Source organism: Anomalospiza imberbis, chromosome 22, assembly GCF_031753505.1.
Source record: "Anomalospiza imberbis isolate Cuckoo-Finch-1a 21T00152 chromosome 22, ASM3175350v1, whole genome shotgun sequence".
NCBI classification, from domain to species: domain Eukaryota; kingdom Metazoa; phylum Chordata; class Aves; order Passeriformes; family Viduidae; genus Anomalospiza; species Anomalospiza imberbis.
Window position 1 is genome coordinate 6510043 of NC_089702.1, and position 19817 is coordinate 6529859.

The window sequence follows — 19817 nt, forward strand, 5'->3', positions numbered from 1 at the left end:
CCTGCCGTGACTCCGGCGCTCCCCGGGACACGGGGGTGGCCGCTGCGGGCGAACCGGGGGCGGCTGTTGGCGGAGGATCCGGGGTGCGGGGGCTCGGGGGGGCCCTGGCGGTGAGGGGCCACTTCCCAGCACGGGCTACTCCCGGGGTGTCCCCGCGGGCAGGAGCGACACGGGGCGGGCGTTGAGGCTCCCCGGTGCTTCCTGGTTTGCGCTCGGGTGCTCCGTGCCGGTTCGGCGGTCCGGTGCGTGTCTGACCCCCCCCCCCCCCCCCCCGGTGCCCCGGGAGGGGTCGGGGGTCCCCCGTGAGACCCCCTGACTCCCCGTGGCCTCCTTCGGCTGGGGGCTCTCGGGGCTTTCCCTGCCGAAATTAGGATCCCCCTTAGGGCTGGGGGTGCCCCCGTGCCGCTCCGGGGGTGGCTCCTGGTTTTTGGGGGGCTCTGGGACTGTCCAGTCCCAGCCGCGACCACCCCCAGAAATCCGGGAGTTTTGGGGTGTTCCGGGCCGTCCCCGCATGCCGGAAAGGCTCCGCTGTCCTCCCCCCGCTGGGGCTCCCCCTTTTTGGGGGGCCTTGGAGACTGGGAAATTCCTGGGTGCCGTGGGGGTGTTAATGTGACTTTAGGGTTTCCTGTGAGGTGATTTTAGCGTTTCCTGTGAGGTGATTTTGGGGTTTCTGGCTGCTCTCATGATTAAGTTCCCGTTTAAACCCACGTTCAAGGTCCCAGTTCGGGGGTTTTGGGATTTTTTGGGGGGAGCTGAGCCCCCCAGCACGGCATTAATCACCCTATTTCTTAATTCCCCAGTGCCTTCCCATATTTTGGAGGTTCCCGAGCCGTGCCAGCCCCAGGAAAATCAAGGTATGAGGGGATTTTTATCCACCAGGAATTAAGGGGTCCTCCGCTGGGCGTCCCAAAAGAGTTTTTGGGGCGGTTTGGGGTCGGCTGAGCCGCTCCTTCCTCTCCTTTTCAAGGCTGGAGCTTTGAGAAAAGTTGAGTGGTTTTTTTCTCGGAAAGAGGTTTTCGGGAGAAGCGACGTTTTTGCGGCGTCTCCTCCTCCCCCGGAGCCGCCCGTGACTCATCTTCCTCCGGCTCGGGGAAGGAGCCGCGGCCGCGGCGGGACACGAAAATCCCGGGAAATTGCGCTTAAACCCAGGCAAGGGCGGGAGAAACCCGGGGAAACCAAGGGGAGCAAAAATCCAGGGAGATGATGGGGAAAGCAAGGTGTGAGCAGAGGAAAAAATCCGGGAAATTGGGGTTTAAATCCAGGGAAAAGGGAGGAAGAACCCAGGGAGGTGATGAGGAAATCAAGGGCTGCAAGAATCCTGGGACATTAAGATTAAATCCAGGGAAATTGGGCGGTAAGGGGGGAAAAATCCAGAGAAATTAAGATTAAACCCAAGGGTGAATGGAGAAAAATCCAGGGAAATATGGGGAAACCATGGGGAGCAAAAATGGTGTAAATAAAGTTAAATAAAGTTTAAAAAGCCCTGGTGTTGGGCTGGACCTGATGGAAATGGGGTGAAATAAAGGGGGGGGGGAAATGCCAGGGTGAGATTGGGTTTCCTCTGGAGTCCTGGAGCAAGGGAAATCTGGGATATGATGATGCAGATGATGATGAGGATGATGGGAGATGTCTGCCCCAGATCTCTAGGGCGTGACCAGATCAGGACTGAGATGTCCTAGCAACAACCAAAATCCCAAAAAGCAGAATTTTTCCCAGGTAAAAACACACCCGGGGTCGTGGCTGGGGTTTGTTTCCCTGAATCCCGCTGTGTTTAGGGAGGAATAAATGGAAATTCCAGGGTTTCTTTTTCCCCGTTTAATGGCTAATCCTGCTCCAGAGAATAATTTTTAACTTCTTGTGGCTGAGCCAAAGCAGAGCCAGCCTGGCCCGAGATTCCCGAGGGGAAAATCTGGAATTGTCAGGGACTGGGAGAAAGAAAATCCTGCTTGGAGGTGGGCTGGGATGGAAATAGGAGCACAAAAAGGAGAGGAATGGGAGTGGAAACAGTTCTGGGAATTAAAAAGAAAATAAATAAATTCAGGGAGATGATGGGGAAAGTGAGGGGTGAGAGGAGCGAAAATCCAGGGAAAACATGAGGAAGGCAAGGGGAGCAAAAATCCAGGGAGGTTAAGGTGGAAGTGAGGGGTGAATGGAACAAAAACCTGCCGAGGGTGGCACTGCCAGGATGTCGCCGGTGCCACCCCCGGCGCTGCCACTTCACCTGCAGCCTCTGCTGACTCAGCTCCTCCTCGGGCCCATTTCTCTTATCTCGGCCCTTATCAGCTCAACCCTCGCCCTTTCCCCCTCCCCGCCGCTAATAAACGGAAAAGGGTGGAAAACAACACCTGGAATTTTCATCCGGGCACCCAAAGGCGTTTCCCGATTGCCAGGAATCCCGGGAGCTGCTCCCGCTTCTCCTGGGGAGGGATTCTCCTTTCCTGGAGCCATTCCTGAGCGTGTTCCTGCTGCCCAGAGCCAGGCTGGCTGGAAAAGGGGAATTTTGGCACATGAGGCCTTCCTAATTTTTCTCTGGAAAAGTTCGAGCCGCTTCCTGAGGGTTTTCCCACCTTCTCCATGCCCCAGGCGTGGCTGCTGCTCCAATTTCCCAATTCCAGGCTGCAACAGCTCCGGCTGCTGCATCATTCCCACTCCTCCTCCTCCCTCCTTGGGCGAGTCGAGGCTCTGGGGAATGAGAATTCCCTTTTCCAGCGGGGCCATCCCAGGGAAGGGGATGGACAGGGATTTGGGGCCTCTAGAGGCTCCTTTTCCGCCTCCAAGGGGGAAACTGCTGTGAGAATTCCCTTTTCCTCCAGGCACACCCCAGGGAAGGGACGGGATTTGGCTCCCTGCTGCTCCAGAGAGCTCCCTAAAATCGATTCCTCCTCCCAAATATCCCTCCCACCTCCATAAATCCCCTGCTCGGGAGCCTGACAAGGCCCAGCTTTATTTTTAGACCAGGATGTGTCCCCTGCCCTTGTGCTCACCTGGATGGCCCCGGGAGGGGACAGCAAATCCCAGATTTCCTGGGAATTGCCGCAGCTGGGAATCACTTGTGCGGCTCCACACCTTCCCAGGGCTCTTCCGGGGCTGTTTCCAGCACAAAAAGGGGATTTTATTCCACAGCGTGGGGCTGGTGCTGCCCTTCCACCTCTGCTTGGGAATTTTGCTATAGGGAGAGCCCTTCCCAGTGCAGTTTTTCTGGAATTCTGTGGTCTTCTCCCATTTCCTCCTGGCATCCCGGTGCAATTCCTGTGCCTGAGGGAGTCCTGGCCTCCACAATCCCTTGCTGAGGGGCTGGGACGCTCCAAGAATTCCAGGGGAAAAGCCTGGATTTGTGTCCTGCTGCTGCCCAGGGTGGCTCCCGTCCTACCCTGCCCCTCCTGGGGACACTGCCAGGCACAGGGCACAAAAATCGGGATTTTGGGGCCGTTTCATTCCTGAGAAACTCTCTTCCTGCTGCTCCCAGGGGTGACATTTCCAACCAGGGAGGCTGGGGACAAAATGTCCGGGAATGGTTGTGTCCATGGAAAAGGGTGAAGAGGGATCTCATTCCTGAATCCGAGGGGGATTTGGGATCCTTGAAGGAGTGGGGGCAGGTCCAGGGCTGGGCTTTGCTTACAGCACAAAAGAAAAAAAAAAAAAAAAAAAAAAAAAGTCATTTTTGGGTCTTTCTGCAGCCCAGGAACAGCTGGGAAGAGCAATTCCTGCTCCAGCTGGACTGGGAATGCTGCAGCTCCTGTCAGGAAGGGGAGAAGCAGAATTTCCCTCCATTTCTGAGCAGCTCCAGCAGCAGGAGAATTGCCAGGGAAGGAGCAGGGCAGGGCCAGGCCCCGTCACGTGCTGGGATCAGTTGGAATTTTCCTCCTGGCTTGTCCAGACAGGTGGGAAAAGCCAGGATTTGGGATCCAGCTCGCCCTTGTCACCCTCCCCATCACCTGGTTTGGTGTCTGGAGCCCCTTTGTGGGGTCTCTGAGCGGCACAGGGCGCTGTCATCCCACCCAAAATTCCTTCTCCTCTCCCCAGTCCCTGTTTTTGGGGCAGATTTCAGGAGCGTTTTACTGGAATTTTCCTCCCTCTGGAATAAAAAAAAAAGCCCCAAGGGAGGGTGGAGATGGTAAAAAAAAAAAAAAAAAAATCCATGTTGAAAATTCCTGGGAATTGGGTTTTCCTGGCGCGGTTTTCTCTCTCCGGAGGGTGACGGAGCAAGAACCTGTTTGGGAATATTACGAAATCCAGGGAGAAGCTCTGGAGGAGTTCTGGAATTTCCCACAAGCAGGGGCAGCTTCTGCCTGTCGGCCTTCCCTGGATTTTGTTTGGGATAGAATTAGGGATTAGGAAATAAAGGAGCAAAGGGAAGGATTTGGGGTAGGAGGAGGAAATCCAGGAAGGGTTCGGGGGACACCAGGGAAGATTCTGTGGGGAAAATTCCCATTCCTGGATTTTTTTGAGTTTTTCCTTGGAAAAGTGGGAAAGCTTCTCCATGGAATGACCACAGTGGTGCTGGAGGGATTTTTTTTTTTTTTTTTGGGAAAATCCCAGGAAAAGCTTGGCTCAGTTGGATTTTCCCATTTAGAAGGAGCAGTGGGATGTGTTTGGAACCCAGGGAATGGCAATCCAATGGCTTAACCCAGAATATTCCCAATTTTTTACGGCACAGAGAGAAATCAGGGATCTGTGGATCCCAAATTCCTCATCCCAGCGTTCCCTCCTGTGCCAGGGCCGGGAGCTCTGGAGTTGCCAGGCTCGTTTTTCCCAGCTGGAATTCCCGGGGCGTTGGATCTGTCCCTGCTCTTTGCTCTGATTCTGTTGGGAAACTTTCACCCCTTCCCTCTCCCGGTTTTCCATGGATTTTTATTCATCTGGAATGTCCCAGTGCAGCAGCTCCTGTGGGGTTTTGGGAATTCTTGGTTTGGGGGTGCAATTCCGTGGGATCTTCGTCAAACATGGGAAGGGATCCCCAGGGATCCTCCAGCCCCAAGGCCCAGCTGGGAAAATCCAGAAGAAAACAAAATCCCAAAGGAATTAAAGGAATGAAGGTGAAAATCCAGGCCTTGGTTGGGAATGGTGGGAGAGGAGAGCTGGGAATGCTGTCTCAGGGAATTCCAGGGAAAGCCCCAAAATCCCCCTCAGGAATCCCTGGAAAACAGCCCCAAAGCAGAGGGAACCATTTAATTGGGAGTTTAAAGGGATTTAACTGATTTAAAGGCACAGCTGGAGTTTGGGAATAGGTGAGTTTGGAATGGGAAAAAAGCACTTTTTTCCTCCCGCACCGGGAATTTTTAAGGAGCCTTGGGGTTGTTTTGCCTCATTAGCGAGGTGTTAATTGGGCCTCTCCCAATCCCACAGCTTTCCCAGCATTCCAGAATCCCAAAAGTTGGATTTTTTGGGTGGTTTTAATGCCCAGAGCCAATGGGAATAAAAATTCCTTGCTCTGAAATCGGGGGGAATCCAAGGGAAAAAATCCTGAATTTTAGGGATAACTTTAGTTATTTTAATTTAAAATGAAATCCTAGTCCTAAAAGTCCCCGATTTTGCCTCATATCTGGTGGAATTCAAAGGAAACTCACGGACTTTGGTGACCAATCCCAGTTTTCCCCCCTCCCAGCCATGGACCCGGGCGCTTCCAGCACCTCGCTGGCCGATCCTGCCGGGGATCCCGAGCGGAACGTGCCCAGGATCTGCGGGGTCTGCGGGGACAGAGCCACCGGCTTCCACTTCAACGCCATGACCTGCGAGGGCTGCAAGGGCTTCTTCAGGTGTGCCAGGACCTCTGGGAATGCCCCATCCCAAAAAAAAAAACCCCAAAAAAAACCCAACAACCTGGAAGTCCCAGTGGGAAGCCAATGGGATCCTGAAACAGGAATTCCGGAATTCCCGGGCGGTGCCGCATTCCCGTGGTTTAAAGGGAGGGGGGAAAAATCGTTGATATTTTTTTTGTTTTGTTTTGGTTTGTTTGTTGTTTGGTGGGATTTTTCCCCCCTGTTTTTCCAGGGTTTTTAATGGATCTGGGAGCCTTGCAGCGCTCCAGGAAAAAGGGGGGGTGTGGGAAAACTCCCCATGGGTCACAAATTGGGGTTTTTCCCTGAGCTAAAAAGCCCTAAAATCTCAAAAAACCCCCTCTGGGATTGGGGGATGAAGGAGGGCAGGGGATCCCCTGGAGCAGCTCTTCCCAAAATCCAGTATTTCCAGGGAATTCTGCTGTCTCCCCTGGCAATCCTGTGTCACCCTGGGAATTCTGCCCCCATCCCCACTCCCCCCTGGAGCCCTCTCCAGCTCCCAGCACACAAATCCCTCATCCCAGGCCAGGAATGAGGCTTGGAATTCTCTATTTTTAGCCCCTGGGATCCCAAATCCGCCTGGGAATGGGTGGCTCAGGAAGGTTTCTGTGGAATTCCAGCCCAGCCTGGCTCCCGTGTCACCCTGGGAGCCTCCGGAGCCACCCAAGCTGCAATTTTCATTCCAGACCTGGAATTTTGGCCTGTCCCGAGCCCTGGGAATGTTTTTCCCTGCTCCAAGGCCTCGTTGTTTGTGCATTCCTGGCTTTTCCTTGGGTTTTTGTGGAAAAAAGAAGCTTTTTGTGCACCAAAATTGGGAATTTTGGGGTGTCCAGGGCTGAAGTCCAAGTGCTGGGATTGTGTTTCCCCATTGGGAGCAGCAAAATTCCAAAGGTTTTGGAGGAACGGGGAAAAAAACAGGGCCCTGCCATCCATTTTTCTGGGATGAATTCCCAAAAATCCCAAATTCCCAGCAGGAAAAGGCAGAGTGCAGCCACTTTGTTTACATCTCCCTTTCTAAAAGCAGCTTTCAATTCCTGGGGCTGCAGATTTTTACCTAGATTTGCTTCTTTTTCCCATTTTTAAATAATTTACTTTATATTTTACTAAATATTTTATTTTACTACCCATATTTGATATTTTAACCCATATTTGACATATTTTGCCCCTATTTAACTTTTTTTTTTTGACCCATTTTTTATCTATTTACCTTGGGCACTTCCAGGGATGGGGCAGCCACAGCTTTTCTGGGAATTCTATTCCAGGGCCTCACAGGGAGGAATTTCTTCCCAATATCCCATCTACCACCTTTTTCCTGGGAAATTCTGGCTCTGACCCTTTGTCCTGGGAAGACTCTGATCATTTTTCTTTGGAAGCTTCTGGCCTTGCCCCTTTGTCCTTGGAAGATTTTGGCTCTGACCCTTTATCCCAGGAAGATTTTTGGCTCTGACCCTTTTGTCCTGGAAGGTTCTGACCCTTTTTCCTTGGAAATTCTGGCTCTGGCCATTATTCCGTGGAAGATTCTGGCTCTGACCCTTTGTCCTGGCAGGCTCTGACCCTTTTCCCCCGGATTGTTTTGGCTGTGGCCCTTTGTCCCGGTGGCTCCACGCTCCCGTTCCGCCCGGGCCGCGCTGTGGTTTCGCTGCAGCTCAGGGTTGTCATTTTCGGGCTCCTTTCTCTGTGTCCTGCAGCGAGAATTCCTCTCCCTGCACACCCAAAATGTGCTCGGGCCAGTTCTGCCAGCAAAGCCGGGCTTAGGGCGGCTCGGTTTAAACCACACGGCCCCAGCTCGGGTTTATTTTGCTGCCGGGGGGGGTTTCTCTGCAATCCTGCAATCCTTCCACCCTCCCGGCCTCAAAAATCCCTGTTTAGACCCAAAAACCTTCTTAAACCCAGCAGGCTGGGCTGGGCTTAGAGCAGCCTGGTTTAGTGGAAGGGGATCAAGCTGGGTTTAAGGTCACTTCCCCCAAACCATTTTGGGATAAACCCATGGCTGAACCCTTTGGATGTTTCCCTGTGGGAAATCTTCCTCTTCCGGCAGCGCCTGAAGCTCCCAACTCCGCTGATGTTTGGAGCATCAGCCAAAACGGCGGGGATTGAGCCCAAAAAAAGGGGTTTTGTCCCTTTTCCAGGAGGAGCATGAAGAGGAAGGCCATGTTCACCTGTCCCTTCAACGGGGACTGCCACATCACCAAGGACAACCGGCGGCACTGCCAGGCCTGCCGGCTCAAGCGCTGCCTGGACATCGGCATGATGAAGGAGTGTGAGTGTCCGGCTCCTGGGAATGCTCCCGGGGCCGTGTCCGTGCCCCTGGCACCTCCCCGGGGCCGTGTCCGTGCCCCTGGCACCTCCCCGGGGCCAGGGGTGCCACTCCGGGGGATGCAAAGGGCAGGGGAAGCAGCGGGTAATGATTGAGAGGAGCTGGTTTAATGATTCCTTCTCATCCAGGAGTTGTGTTCTCATCCAGGAGTTGTGTTCTCATGGATTCTCCTGGGTTTTTTGGGTTTTTTTGTGGGTTTTTTTTTCTTTTTTTTTTTTAATTTTTTTGAGGAAAATCAGCTCCATGGCTCCCAGTGGCTCTGAAAATCCCCTTTTCCAGCATTTTCCACGCTCCACGGGGAGAGCTGGATGAGCTTCCCCATCCCCATGGAGCCGGGTTTGGTTTTCCTCTTCTCCCTCTGGGTTGTGTTTTTTTTTTTTTTTTCTTCCCTGACCCTTTTTTCCATGTGGGATAAAGCAGGGACTTAAGTCAACAGCAGAGGGAATTAAAGCGGTTTTTAAGCCCAGTCCAAACACACAAATGTGGCCCAAATGTTTGTTTTCTCCGGGTGTATTTAGAGATAAGTGGCTTTTAAAAATAAAACGTGTTTGAGGTGCTGGGGAGGAGCTGGGTGCTCCTGGAGAGCTCCAACCAAACATTTTCTGCTGGGAGATTGTGGCCAGGGTGTCCGTGGAGCTGGAAATTCGGGCTATGGAAGCAGGGCCCTTTCCATGATGCGCTAAACAGGGCACAAACAGAGCCGGATGTCACCCCAGGGCCTCCAGAAAATCAGAATTTGGAGTGTTTGAGGGAAAAAAAAAAAAAAAATGCTGACATCTTCACTGATCCTGGTGGGAATCCCTGGATTTTATTCTTTGGGATTGGCAGGCTGAGGGAGGACAAGCCCACACCCCACGCTGGCTGTCCCCAGATTTTGGGGAGCTGTCCCTGGTTTTTGAGGAGCCCCTAATGAGGGAAGTGCTTTAATTTGTACCGGCAGCCAGTTAATTACCCGGGAAGGGCTGGCAAGTTCCTGGGCAGCAATTCCAGGGGGTTTTCTCCAGGTTTTCCCCATGTTTTCCCCACAGGAGTTAACGTGTAAACAGCCCCGTTAGCAAATCCTGCCTGCATTAACCAAAACTGACCCAGACGGGCTAAAAATAGCTAAAGATGGACTTTGCCGCTGGAAAAACGAGGGAGGACGAAGGGTTGGGGTTATTTTTAGGCGGAAGGAGGGAATCGGGAAGGTTTTGAGGCCGTGTTTTCCACAGGGCGTTGGGATTCAGGCGCTGGGGATGCGGGAGAGGGAGGAAGAAGAGGAAGAGGAGCAGGGCAGACCCTCGTGCCGGGGTTAATTTGGGGCGGACAGGCCCCTTCCCCACATTTGGGGTTTGGGGTTTGGGTTCCCTCCCTGGCTGTCCGTCCCGGTTTGGAGCCGGGTTTGGCCAGCCCGGGGCTCCTGTGCCCCCGGACTCGCCCAGGCCGCGGCGGCCGAGGTCACTGCGTGGCATTTCCAGCCCCCGGCCGCCGGCTCGGGCGAATATTTGTGGTTTTCTGCCCGTCTGGGGACAAACAGGGCACAGAAAAGCCCCTGGGGTTTGGGAATTCTGCCCTTGTCACTCCCGTTGTGGCTCTGGGGAGCGCAGGTCTCCGCCAGGGCTGTCCCCTCCTCGCTGCCCGGGAAATCCGGCCTTTCCCACCTGCTGGGTGGCCAGAAAAACCTGGAATTACCCCTTCCCTGCCTTTTTCCAGCTGCCTGGGCCTCCGTCCCTCAGGGACGTCGGGGCTCCCTTGGATCCCCCCCTAAGAACGCTCAGAAATCCTTCTCCACGGATTTTTTAACAGCTCCTGCTCCTCGTGCCGCTCCAGGGATGGGCAGTACCCATGTGGACCTGACGCTTTTTTGTCATTAAAAACTGGGGTGGGGAAGTGGCAAAATCCTGATTTTTTTTTTTTTTTTTTTTTTTTTTTTTTTCCCTCCCCAAGCAGGCGGTGGTGGAGGTGGGAGCGACCTCTCGGCCCCTCAGAGGTTGTGCAAGGCCGGAGAATGGAAAAGGGAGAACGGAAAATCGCCCTTGGCCCAGGGAGCAGGCGAGGCCCAGGGTTCCTTGCCTCGAGCTCCTCCCGCCCTGAATTCCACCTTGACTCTCCCAGCGCCGGATCCCTGCACCCAGGGAATTCCGGAGCAGCCCCCGGGGGTGTCCGGTGCCTGGAGAAAGCGCTGAGGAAAAGGGGGCTCCTGCTCCGAGGGGGCTCCGTCCCGCCCGGCGCTCCCGGGAGCTGGGACCCCAGAGATCTCTGCAGATTTTTTTTCCCCTTCCAGCCCCTCTGAGGCTGCTCAGGGCTTTGAGTGGTTGATAAAAAAGTGAAGATTTGAGCCCAAATTGCCCCCGGCTGCTCCTTTTCCCTAAACAAACAGGCCCAGCCTTGCGTGGAGCCCAACCTTTGGCCGCTGCCGGGCGCCGCCACCCCAATAAAAGCCATAAATCCCCAACCCTGAGGGCGGGGGAGCTTTGGCTGTGCCTTGACCTTAAAAATCAGATTAAAACTGCCCTGGAGCAGCGCCGGACACCCCTGGTGGCAGCTGGGAGCCGAGAGGAGCCGGAGCTGGGTGAACCCAGCGGCCCCAAGGGTTTCGGGGTTTGAGAGCGCCAAGCAAACAGGGAGGGAGCAGAGCGGGCACGGCCTCGGTGCCCCCAAAGCCTCGCCTAAAAGCACCAGAATCCTCCCGGGCACAGCGGGAAACCGGGGCCGAGGTGCTGCAGGGGGGAAAAAGGGATTTTGCAGGTGGTAGAAGCGATTTTCCAGGGGCTGGGTGCGGCATCCAGGGGCTGTTCCAATCCCTAATTCCGGCCCTTTTTCGTCCCCAGTCATCCTCACGGACGAGGAGGTGCAGAGGAAGCGGGAGATGATCCTGAAGAGGAAGGAGGAGGAAGCCCTGAGGGAGAGCCTCAAACCCAAGCTCTCGGAGGAGCAGCAGAAAGTCATCGACATCCTGCTCGAGGCCCATCGCAAAACCTACGACCCCACCTACGCCGACTTCACCAAATTTCGGGTACTGACCCCAAAAACCTCTTTCATCCCTCAAATTCCCCCTGCGAAATCCACAAGCGCCTCTGCCAGCCCCACTCCTCAAGCAGTTTTCGCTGTTTTCTCCCCCAGCCCCCTGTGAGGAGCCACCCCAGCAGCACAGGGGCCACAAAATCCTCGTCCCTCCTCACCCAGGACCTGTCCTCGGAGGATTCCTCGGACCTCTTCAGCTCCGAGGCCTTCGGCACATTCCCAGGTGTGCCCCAGTTCCTCCTCGCCCCAAACTGGGATTGGGAGCCAGGGAGGGACCCCAGGACTCGGTTTGGGCTGGAGGTGACGCCTCAGACCACCCCAAATTCCAGGGGTGGGGAAGGGTTGTGCCAGAGCCCAAATGAACCCTGGCATGAGGGTCTTTCCTCCTCCTCTTCATCCTCATCCCACACTCCCAGGCTGGGATCCCAAACCGGCCCTGAATCCCGAAACCCCGTGGAGAACCTGGCCTCAAAAGCTCCCAGATTCCCTCCTCCCACCCCTCCATTTCTCATCCTACGTTACTGCTCATTTCTTTTTAGAATTTTGGATTTTAGTGTAACAAAAAAAAAAAAAAAATTAAAACATGCCATTAAAGCAACCAGGGAAGACGTAAAAAAATTAAGTATTCCATCACAGAGCTGCACAGCAAAAATATTAAATATATTCTTATTTGCAATACTTCCATAAACCACCTTTAATGACTGCATTGGGTGTTTTAAATGTGCCACTGAAACAAACAGAGCTGGAGGAATCTGAGAGGTCACAGGGGCAGAAATGCAGCACCTCCACCCGGATTTGGCCTTCCAGAGCCTTTTTCCAGCTCCTGCGGGGGCTCACTGAGGTGCGAGCCCCACGGCGTGCCCTCAGAGCGTTTCCCTCGCGCAGACTCCGCGGAGTTTCCCGGCCTGGCGCTGCGGGAGGAGCAGGACGAGAGCTCCTCCGTCAACCTGGAGTTCTCGCAGCTCTCCATGCTCCCACACCTGGCTGACCTGGTCAGCTACAGCATCCAGAAGGTGATCGGCTTTGCCAAGATGATCCCGGGGTTCAGGTGAGGCCTTGGAGCCCGAATCCGCTGTTCCCCGCTCCCGGGAATCCCGTGCTGCCCTTCACACCCTTCCCTCTTTCCCCTTCCCAGCCGTTCCTCAGCGCTGGTCCCTTCCCAGCTCTGCTTTCTGTCTGTCCCCGGCCCCGGCGCTCTCCTCTTTTCCCAATTCCCTGGAAAACACCCACGGATTCCACCAGGGAGACGCCCAGAGCACCCGAGGGGCTCGGGAGGGGCCTCGGGTTCTGCTCATTCCAAGATTTGGGGCAGATCTTGGAATTGGGAATTCCTGGGGAGGGGCTGGGGAGCGCCCTGGGGGTGGCAGCTCCTCCGGTGTGTCCCCTCTGTCCCCTGAGCATCCCGACCCCATCCCGAGGGCAAATCCTCCTGCAGGGACCTGTCTGTGGAGGACCAGATCGTGCTGCTCAAGTGCAGCGCCATGGAGGTGATCATGCTGCGCTCCAACGAGTCCTTCACCCTCGAGGACATGTCCTGGACCTGCGGCAGCAGCGACTTCAAGTACAGGGTCAGCGATGTCACCCAGGGTAAGGGAGTCCCAGCCCCAAATCCCAAAATTCCCTGGCTTTCCTTCCCCCTGCTGGGCCTTCTCTCCGTGCCTGGCTTTGTGCTGAGGATCCTGCCCCGAATGTTGGGGGGGTCCTGCCCCAAATTTTGGGGGTTTGGGGGGGTGACAAGTGGTGCTTCAAGGTCTGCAGTGGCACTGCAGTGTCTACAGTGCCATCTCCTCAATGGCCCCAGTGCCACCCCAATATGTCTGAAAAAATCCCCCTTCCAGAGGGGAAAAAAAATTCCCTTTCCAGAGGGAAAAAATTCCCTTTCCAAAGGGAAAAAAATCCCCTTCCAAAGCAAAAAAATCCCCTTCCAGAGGGAAAAAGAAACCCCTTCCAGAGGGAAAAAAAAACCCTTCCAGAGGAAAAAAAAAAATCCCTTTCCAGAGCAAAAAAAATCCCCTTCCAGTGGGAAAAAGCCTTTTCCTGAGCCTTACTGAGGGTCCCTTCTCTCCGCAGCCGGGCACAGCATGGACCTGCTGGAGCCGCTGGTGAAATTCCAGGTGGGGCTGAAGAAGCTGAACCTGCACGAGGAGGAGCACGTGCTGCTCATGGCCATCTGCATCCTGTCCCCAGGTAGGGACAAACCCACCCCAAACCCTAAAAACCCACAAAAGGGAGGGGAAAACCCCAAATCCTAAAGACCCACAAAAGGGAGGAAAAACCCCAAATCCTAAAAACCCACAAAAGGGAGGGAAAACCCCAAATCTTAAAAACTCACAAAAGGGAGGGAAAACCCCAAATCCTAAAAACCTACAAAAGGGAGGGAAAACCCCAAATCCTAAAAACTCACAAAAGGCAGGAAAAACCCCAAATCCTAAAAACTCACAAAAGGCAGGAAAAACCCCAAATCCTAAAAACTCACAAAAGGCAGGAAAAACCCCAAATCCTAAAAACTCACAAAAGGCAGGAAAAACCCCAAATCCTAAAAACTCACAAAAGGCAGGAAAAACCCCAAATCCTAAAAACTCACAAAAGGCAGGAAAAACCCCAAATCCTAAAAACTCACAAAAGGCAGGAAAAACCCCTAAGTATGGCTGGCCCTAACGAGGGACAAAAGGGAGGGAATCCCCCCAAACCCTAAAAAGGGACAAAAGGGAGGGAATCTCCCCAAACCCCAAAAAGCCACAAAAGGGAGAGAATCACCCCAAAAAGCCACGAAAGGGAGGGAATGCCCCCCAGACCCTAAAAAGGGGTGTAAGGGAGGGAATCTCCCCAGACCCTAAAAAGAGACAAAAGGGAGGGACTCACCCCAAACCCCAAAAAGCCACAAAAGGGAGGGAATCACCCTAAAAAGGGAGGAAAGGGAGGGAATTGCCCCAAAATCCACAAAAGGGAGGGAATCACCCCAAACCCCAAAAAGGGATGAAAGGGAGGGAATGCCCCCCAGACCCTAAAAAGGGGTGAAAGGGAGGGAATCTCCCCAAACCCTAGAATGAGACAAAAGGGAGGGACTCACCCCAAACCCCAAAAAGCCACAATAGAGAGAGAATCACCCCAAAAAGCCACAAAAGGGAGGGAATCACCCCAAAAAGCCACAAAAGGGAGGGACTCACCCCAAACCCCAAAAAGCCACAATAGAGAGGGAATCACCCCAAAAAGCCACAAAAGGGAGGGACTCGCCCCAAAAAGCCACAAAAGGGAGGGACTCGCCCCTCAAGGCCCGCAGCAGCAGCAGCAGCAGGGTCTCCGCTGAGCCCTGCCCTGCCGCAGACCGGCCGGGCGTGCGGGAGCCGCTGCGGGTGGAGGCGCTGCAGGAGCGGCTCTCGGAGGTGCTGCAGAGCTACATCCGCGCCCGGCACGCCGCGCCCGGCGGCCGCCTGCTCTACGCCAAGATGATCCAGAAGCTGGCGGACCTGCGCAGCCTGAACGAGGAGCACTCGCGGCAGTACCGCTGCCTGTCCTTCCAGCCCGAGCACAGCATGCAGCTCACGCCGCTGCTGCTCGAGGTGTTCGGCAACGAGATCTCCTGAGGAGCCGGCGCTGAGTGCCGCGGGAGGAGCGAGAAGCGGGCGCCGGCTGTGCCGGGAGGAGCGGGGCGCTGAGCCCGAGCAGGGGCTGGGGCTCGGCGGCGCCGCTCCCGCCGGCTGGTGCATCCCTCCGTGGATGTTCTGGGGCCGCGCTGCCTCGAGTCCCCTCTTTTTCCGGACGCTGGGAAGTGCCAGGAGATGAAGTCAGGGCGCCGCTGTGGGTGCCGTGCTCTGCTCCCCCCGGAGTCCCACAGCACCCGTGGGCTGGGACACCCCAAATCCCGGCCAGGCGGTGCCACGGGTGATGTCCCCACAGCTCCAACACATCCCGTGTGCTGCTGCCGCCGGACTGGGGTGAGCCAGAGGCAGCCAAGAAAGCCCCGAGAGGGGAAAAGAAATGTTGTCCTCGATCCTCAAAGGGAAGAGCAGGACGAGCTTTGTTTGCACTCCCTGGGCATGGGGGAGCAGGGGCATCTCCAGGAGACACCCCCACTTTGGAGCTGGCCCCCTCTGCGGGATGGGCTGATGACTCCTGAGACCCCTGGCAGGGACCCCAATTCCAGCTTGGCTTCTTCCCCCTGCCATGTTCTGGGGGCGGCTCCAGGCCCTCGTTCGCACCCGGAGCAAACCCTGGGAAGGGGGATTTGGGAGCTGGGGGGCTCTAGACCCCTGGGAAGAGCCACCACAGCCCCCCCGGCCATGAGCAATGGTCAGAGAGTCCCCAGTGTCCGGAGGGTCCCCGGTTCGGGCCAATAAACTCCTGCTTGGGCAAATCAACTCAGCGCCAGGCTCGTGCGTCCATCCGTCCATCCCTGTGTGTCCATCCCTGTGTCCCGTGCGGGGCCGCGTGTCCCTGTCCCGGGGGGGTCCGCGTGTCCGTGTCCCGGGGGGGTCCGCGTGTCCGTGTCCCGGAGGTGTCCGCGTGTCCCTGTCCCGGAGGTGTCCGCGTGTCCCTGTCCCGGAGGTGTCCGACTGTCCCTGTCCCGGAGGTGTCCGTGTGTCCCTGTCCCGAGGTGTCCGCGTGTCCCTGTCCCGGAGGTGTCCGCGTGTCCCTGTCCCGGGGGTGTCCGCGTGTCCGTGTCCCGGGGGTGTCCGCGTGTCCCTGTCCCGGAGGTGTCCGTGTGTCCGTATCCCGGGGGTGTCCGCGTGTCCGTGTCCCGGGGGTGTCCGCGTGTCCCTGTCCCGGAGGTGTCCGCGTGTCCGTGTCCCGGGGGTGTCCGCGTGTCCCTGTCCCGGGGGTGTCCGCGTGTCCCTGTCCCGGGGGTGTCCGCGTGTCCGTGTCCCGGGGGTGTCCGCGTGTCCCTGTCCCGGGGGTGTCCGCGTGTCCCTGTCCCGGGGGTGTCCGCGTGTCCGTGTCCCGGGGGTGTCCGCGTGTCCCTGTCCCGGGGGTGTCCGCGTGTCCGTGTCCCGGGGGTGTCCGCGTGTCCGTGTCCCGGGGGTGTCCGTGTGTCCCTGTCCCGAGGTGTCCGCGTGTCCCTGTCCCGGGGGTGTCCGTGTGTCCCTGTCCCGGAGGTGTCCGTGTGTCCCTGTCCCGGGGGTGTCCGCGTGTCCCTGTCCCGGGGGTGTCCGTGTGTCCCTGTCCCTCTGTCCCCGTCCCGCCCCGCCGCGCGCCCCCGCTCCCGGCCGCCAGAGGGCGCGCGCCACACCGAACCGGCGCCTCGCTCCCGCCCCCTGCGCGTGCGCGCCCGCGGGGGCGGGGCTGAACCCGGGCAAATTTGGCGGGAAGCGCTTGCGGCGATGGGGCGTGGCCTTGAGGGGGCGTGTCCCAGTGGGGGGGGGCGTGGCCTCGCCGCCGCCATGCGCGGGGCCGCGCGCGCCGCCCGGCTCGTGGTCATGGCCGCCACCGGGGCCGGGACGGGAACCGGCGCCGCAACCGGCACTGCGCACAAGCGGCCGCACCCCGAGCCCGCCGCCCGCATCGGCACCCACGACGGCACCTTCCACTGCGACGAGGCGCTGGCGTGTTTCCTGCTGCGCCTCCTGCCCCGTTACCGGGTACGGCACCGGCAGCGCGCCCGCCTCGGGGTCCCGCCCGGGGCACGAACGGGACGGGGGCACCGTGCGGTGCCGGGTCCCGGGGTCTTCCTCCGGGTTGCTCCTCTCTCGGTCCCATATGGGGACATCTGAGCCCACCCAGCGGCCGCTCCTCTGTCCCCGGTGCTGCCTGGGGGTCACCCTTGTGTCCCCAGTCCTTCCTCGGGGTCCCCGGTGCTGCCTGGGGGTCACCCTTGTGTCCCCAGTCCTTCCTCGGGGTCCCCGGTGCTGCCTGGGGGTCACCCTTGTGTCCCCAGTCCTTCCTCGGGGTCCCCCGTGCTGCCTGGGGGTCACCCTTATCTCCCCCACCCCCTCCTCGGGGTCCCTCCCTGGTGTCCCTCGTCACCCGGAGCCGCTCCCGGGAGGTCCCCGGTGGCCCTGGGGACCCTCACCCCGGTGTCCCCTGCAGGACGCGGAGATCGTGCGGACGCGGGACCCGCAGCTCCTGGCCGGCTGCGACGTGGTGGTGGACGTGGGGGGCGAGTACGACCCGGGGCGGCACCGCTACGACCACCACCAGAGGTGAGACCCCCCCACCCTCGGGCCAGCGGCGTCCCCGGGGTGCCCGCGGTGACCGCGTGGCCCCGCAGGTCCTTCACGGAGTCCATGCGGAGCCTGCGGCCGGACAAGCCCTGGAGCACGAAGCTGAGCAGCGCCGGGCTCGTCTATTGTCACTTGGGGTCCCAGATCCTCGCGGCGCTCCTGGGGCAGCCCGAGGACGGGCCCGTGGTCACGGCGCTCTATGACAAGGTGACAGGGGCGACAGGGCGGGTGTCACCCTGCCAGGGTGACAGTTCTGACCAGGGCTTGTCCTCGGTGGAGAAAGGGGAGAGTTTGTGGCAGCTGTGCTTCCAGCCAGGCTTTGCTCTGCTGTCCCCTCACTGTCCTCTCTGTCCCCCTCCACTGTCCTCTTACTGTTCTGGCCCCGTCCTCTCTTGCTGTCCCCTCTCTGCTCCTCTGTCCCCACGCTGTCCCCAGCTGTACGAGAACTTTGTGGAGGAGATCGATGCCATGGACAACGGGATCGCGCCGGCGGCGGGGGAGCCGCGCTACGCCCTGAGCACCACCCTGAGCGCCCGCGTGGGGCACCTGAACCCCCGCTGGAATGACCCCGACCAGGACACCGAGGTGGGGACAGCCCCTGTGAGGCTGGGGACACCATGCTCAGGGACACCGTGCTTGGGGACACCCTGCTCGGGGATGCCCTGCTCGGGGACACCCTGCTTGGGGACACCCTGCTCAGGGACACCCTGCTCGGGGACACCCTGCTCGGGGACACCCTGCTCGGGGACACACTGCTCAGGGACACCCTGCTCGGGGATGCCCTGCTCAGGGACACCCTGCTCGGGGACACCCTGCTCGGGAACACAGTGCTCAGGGACACCCTGCTCAGGGACACACTGCTCAGGGACACACTGCTCAGGGACACCCTGCTCGGGGACGCCCTGCTCGGGGACACCCTGCTCGGGGACACTGCTGACCCCCGTGTCCCCAGGCGGGGTTCAGGAGGGCCATGGAGCTGGTGGGCAGCGAGTTCCTGGAGCGGCTGGACTTCTACCACCGGGCCTGGCTGCCCGCGCGGGCGCTGGTGGAAGAGGCCATCCGGCACCGCCTCGAGGTAAGGCCGAGCCGGCCCGGGGGGTGGAATCTGGAATTCTGGGGGAGAATTGGGGCGTGGGGAGGTCAAATCCCTTCGGTAGAAACCTCGGGGGGGGCCTTGGCACCCCATGTCCTGCACGGCCCCTGCATCCCTGCAGGAGGGCAGTCTGAGCTCTTGGGGACACAGAGCCCGGGGTGGTTTCGGGAGTCACCCCCGTGGCCCCAGCGTGTCCCCCCCGCAGGTGGACGCCAGCGGGCAGGTCCTGGAGCTGTCGCAGGGTGGCTGTCCCTGGAAGGAGCACGTGTTCCAGCTGGAGCGGGAGCTGGCCCTGCCCAGGCCGCTGCAGCTCGTGCTGTTCCCGGACCGGGGCGGGCAGTGGCGGGTGCAGAGCGTCCCCGCAGCCCCCCACAGCTTCCAGAGCCGGTGAGACCCCCTCCCCTGGCCGTGCCACTGCCCCCCCGTGGGGTCGAGGTCACTCTCAAGCCCTGTGTCCCCCCACAGGCTCCCCCTGCCCGAGGCCTGGCGGGGACTCCGGGACGAGGCGCTGTCCCAGCTGGCCGGAATCCCCGGCTGCGTCTTCGTCCACGCCAGTGGCTTCATCGGGGGGAACCGGACCCGGGAGGGGGCCTTGGCGATGGCCCGGAGGGCGCTGGAGCTCGCGGGGGGCACAGAGAGCACGTGAGCCTCCTCCCCAGCGGGAGCCCCTGGCCCAGTGTGGGGCCCCAGGGATGCGCAGGGACCGTTCCCGCTTGGATCCTGGATTCTCCGAGGGATCTGCTGTGCTGGGGGGGGAGCAGCCCCTCCCGGGGGTCTCACCCCCTGTGCTGGACGGGTGCCGGCCCAGCCAGAGACGTTTTGGCTCCATCTCCTGGGAGTTTGACCCCGTTCCTGCCATGTCCCTGCACCGAGGTGCTGCCAGCACCAGTAAAAACCAGTGTGTGCCCAGTGGATTTGCTGTTGAGGGTGCTCGGGGGTCCGGGGGGGGGGCTGCAACTCAGGGACAGCCGTGACCCCCCACCCCCACCCCCCCATAGCACGGGGACAGCAACCGGTGCCCCCCCGCCGCTGTCACCGCCACAATCCCGCGTGTCACCAGCACCGCGGGGGGGTCCCGGCGTCCCCCCGCTCCCGGGGCCATGCAGGCGGCCGGGCTGCTCCTGCTGCTGCTGGGGCTGCCCCTGCACCCCCGGGCCGGTTCCCGGTGCCCCGGGGAGGCCCCGCCGGCGCCGGTCCCAGCCGGCGGCCGCAACGAGACGCAGGGGACAGCGCGGGCCCCCGACGTGGCCGCGCTGGTGGCCGTGGGGGGGTGGCTGGGGCTCGTCCTGCTCTGCGTGGGCCGGTTCGTGCGGCGGAGCCGGCGGGAGACGCGGCTGCACCTGCAGTACCTGCGGGCCCTGCCCTGCGGGGCTCGGGGACGGCGGCACCAGGAGGAGGAGGAGGAGGAGGAGGAGGAGGAAGAGCAGCTCAGCACCGGGAGCCAACCGGGCGGGCCCGAGGGGTGAAGC

At 59.0% G+C, this 19817-nt stretch overlaps 2 protein-coding genes across 2 annotated transcripts; both read left to right on the plus strand.

The window, feature by feature from the left end:
- The first annotated feature begins 796 nt into the window (after window positions 1–796).
- VDR (vitamin D receptor) lies at window positions 797–15455 on the plus strand. The gene is made up of 9 exons (XM_068212081.1): window positions 797–854; window positions 5606–5756; window positions 7907–8037; window positions 10905–11089; window positions 11197–11320; window positions 11983–12145; window positions 12533–12684; window positions 13168–13284; window positions 14422–15455. Exons 2-9 carry the CDS (start codon window positions 5608–5610, stop codon window positions 14679–14681), a joined length of 1281 nt encoding a protein of 426 aa, XP_068068182.1. The 5' UTR covers window positions 797–854; window positions 5606–5607; the 3' UTR covers window positions 14682–15455.
- A 1014-nt stretch (window positions 15456–16469) lies between these two features.
- On the plus strand, window positions 16470–19218 carry MYG1 (MYG1 exonuclease). Its single transcript, XM_068212474.1, has 7 exons — window positions 16470–16673; window positions 17122–17234; window positions 17303–17462; window positions 17691–17840; window positions 18208–18330; window positions 18554–18735; window positions 18814–19218. The coding sequence occupies exons 1-7, from the start codon at window positions 16476–16478 to the stop codon at window positions 18992–18994; spliced, it is 1107 nt and encodes a 368-aa protein (XP_068068575.1). The 5' UTR covers window positions 16470–16475; the 3' UTR covers window positions 18995–19218.
- The last annotated feature ends 599 nt before the right edge of the window (window positions 19219–19817 follow it).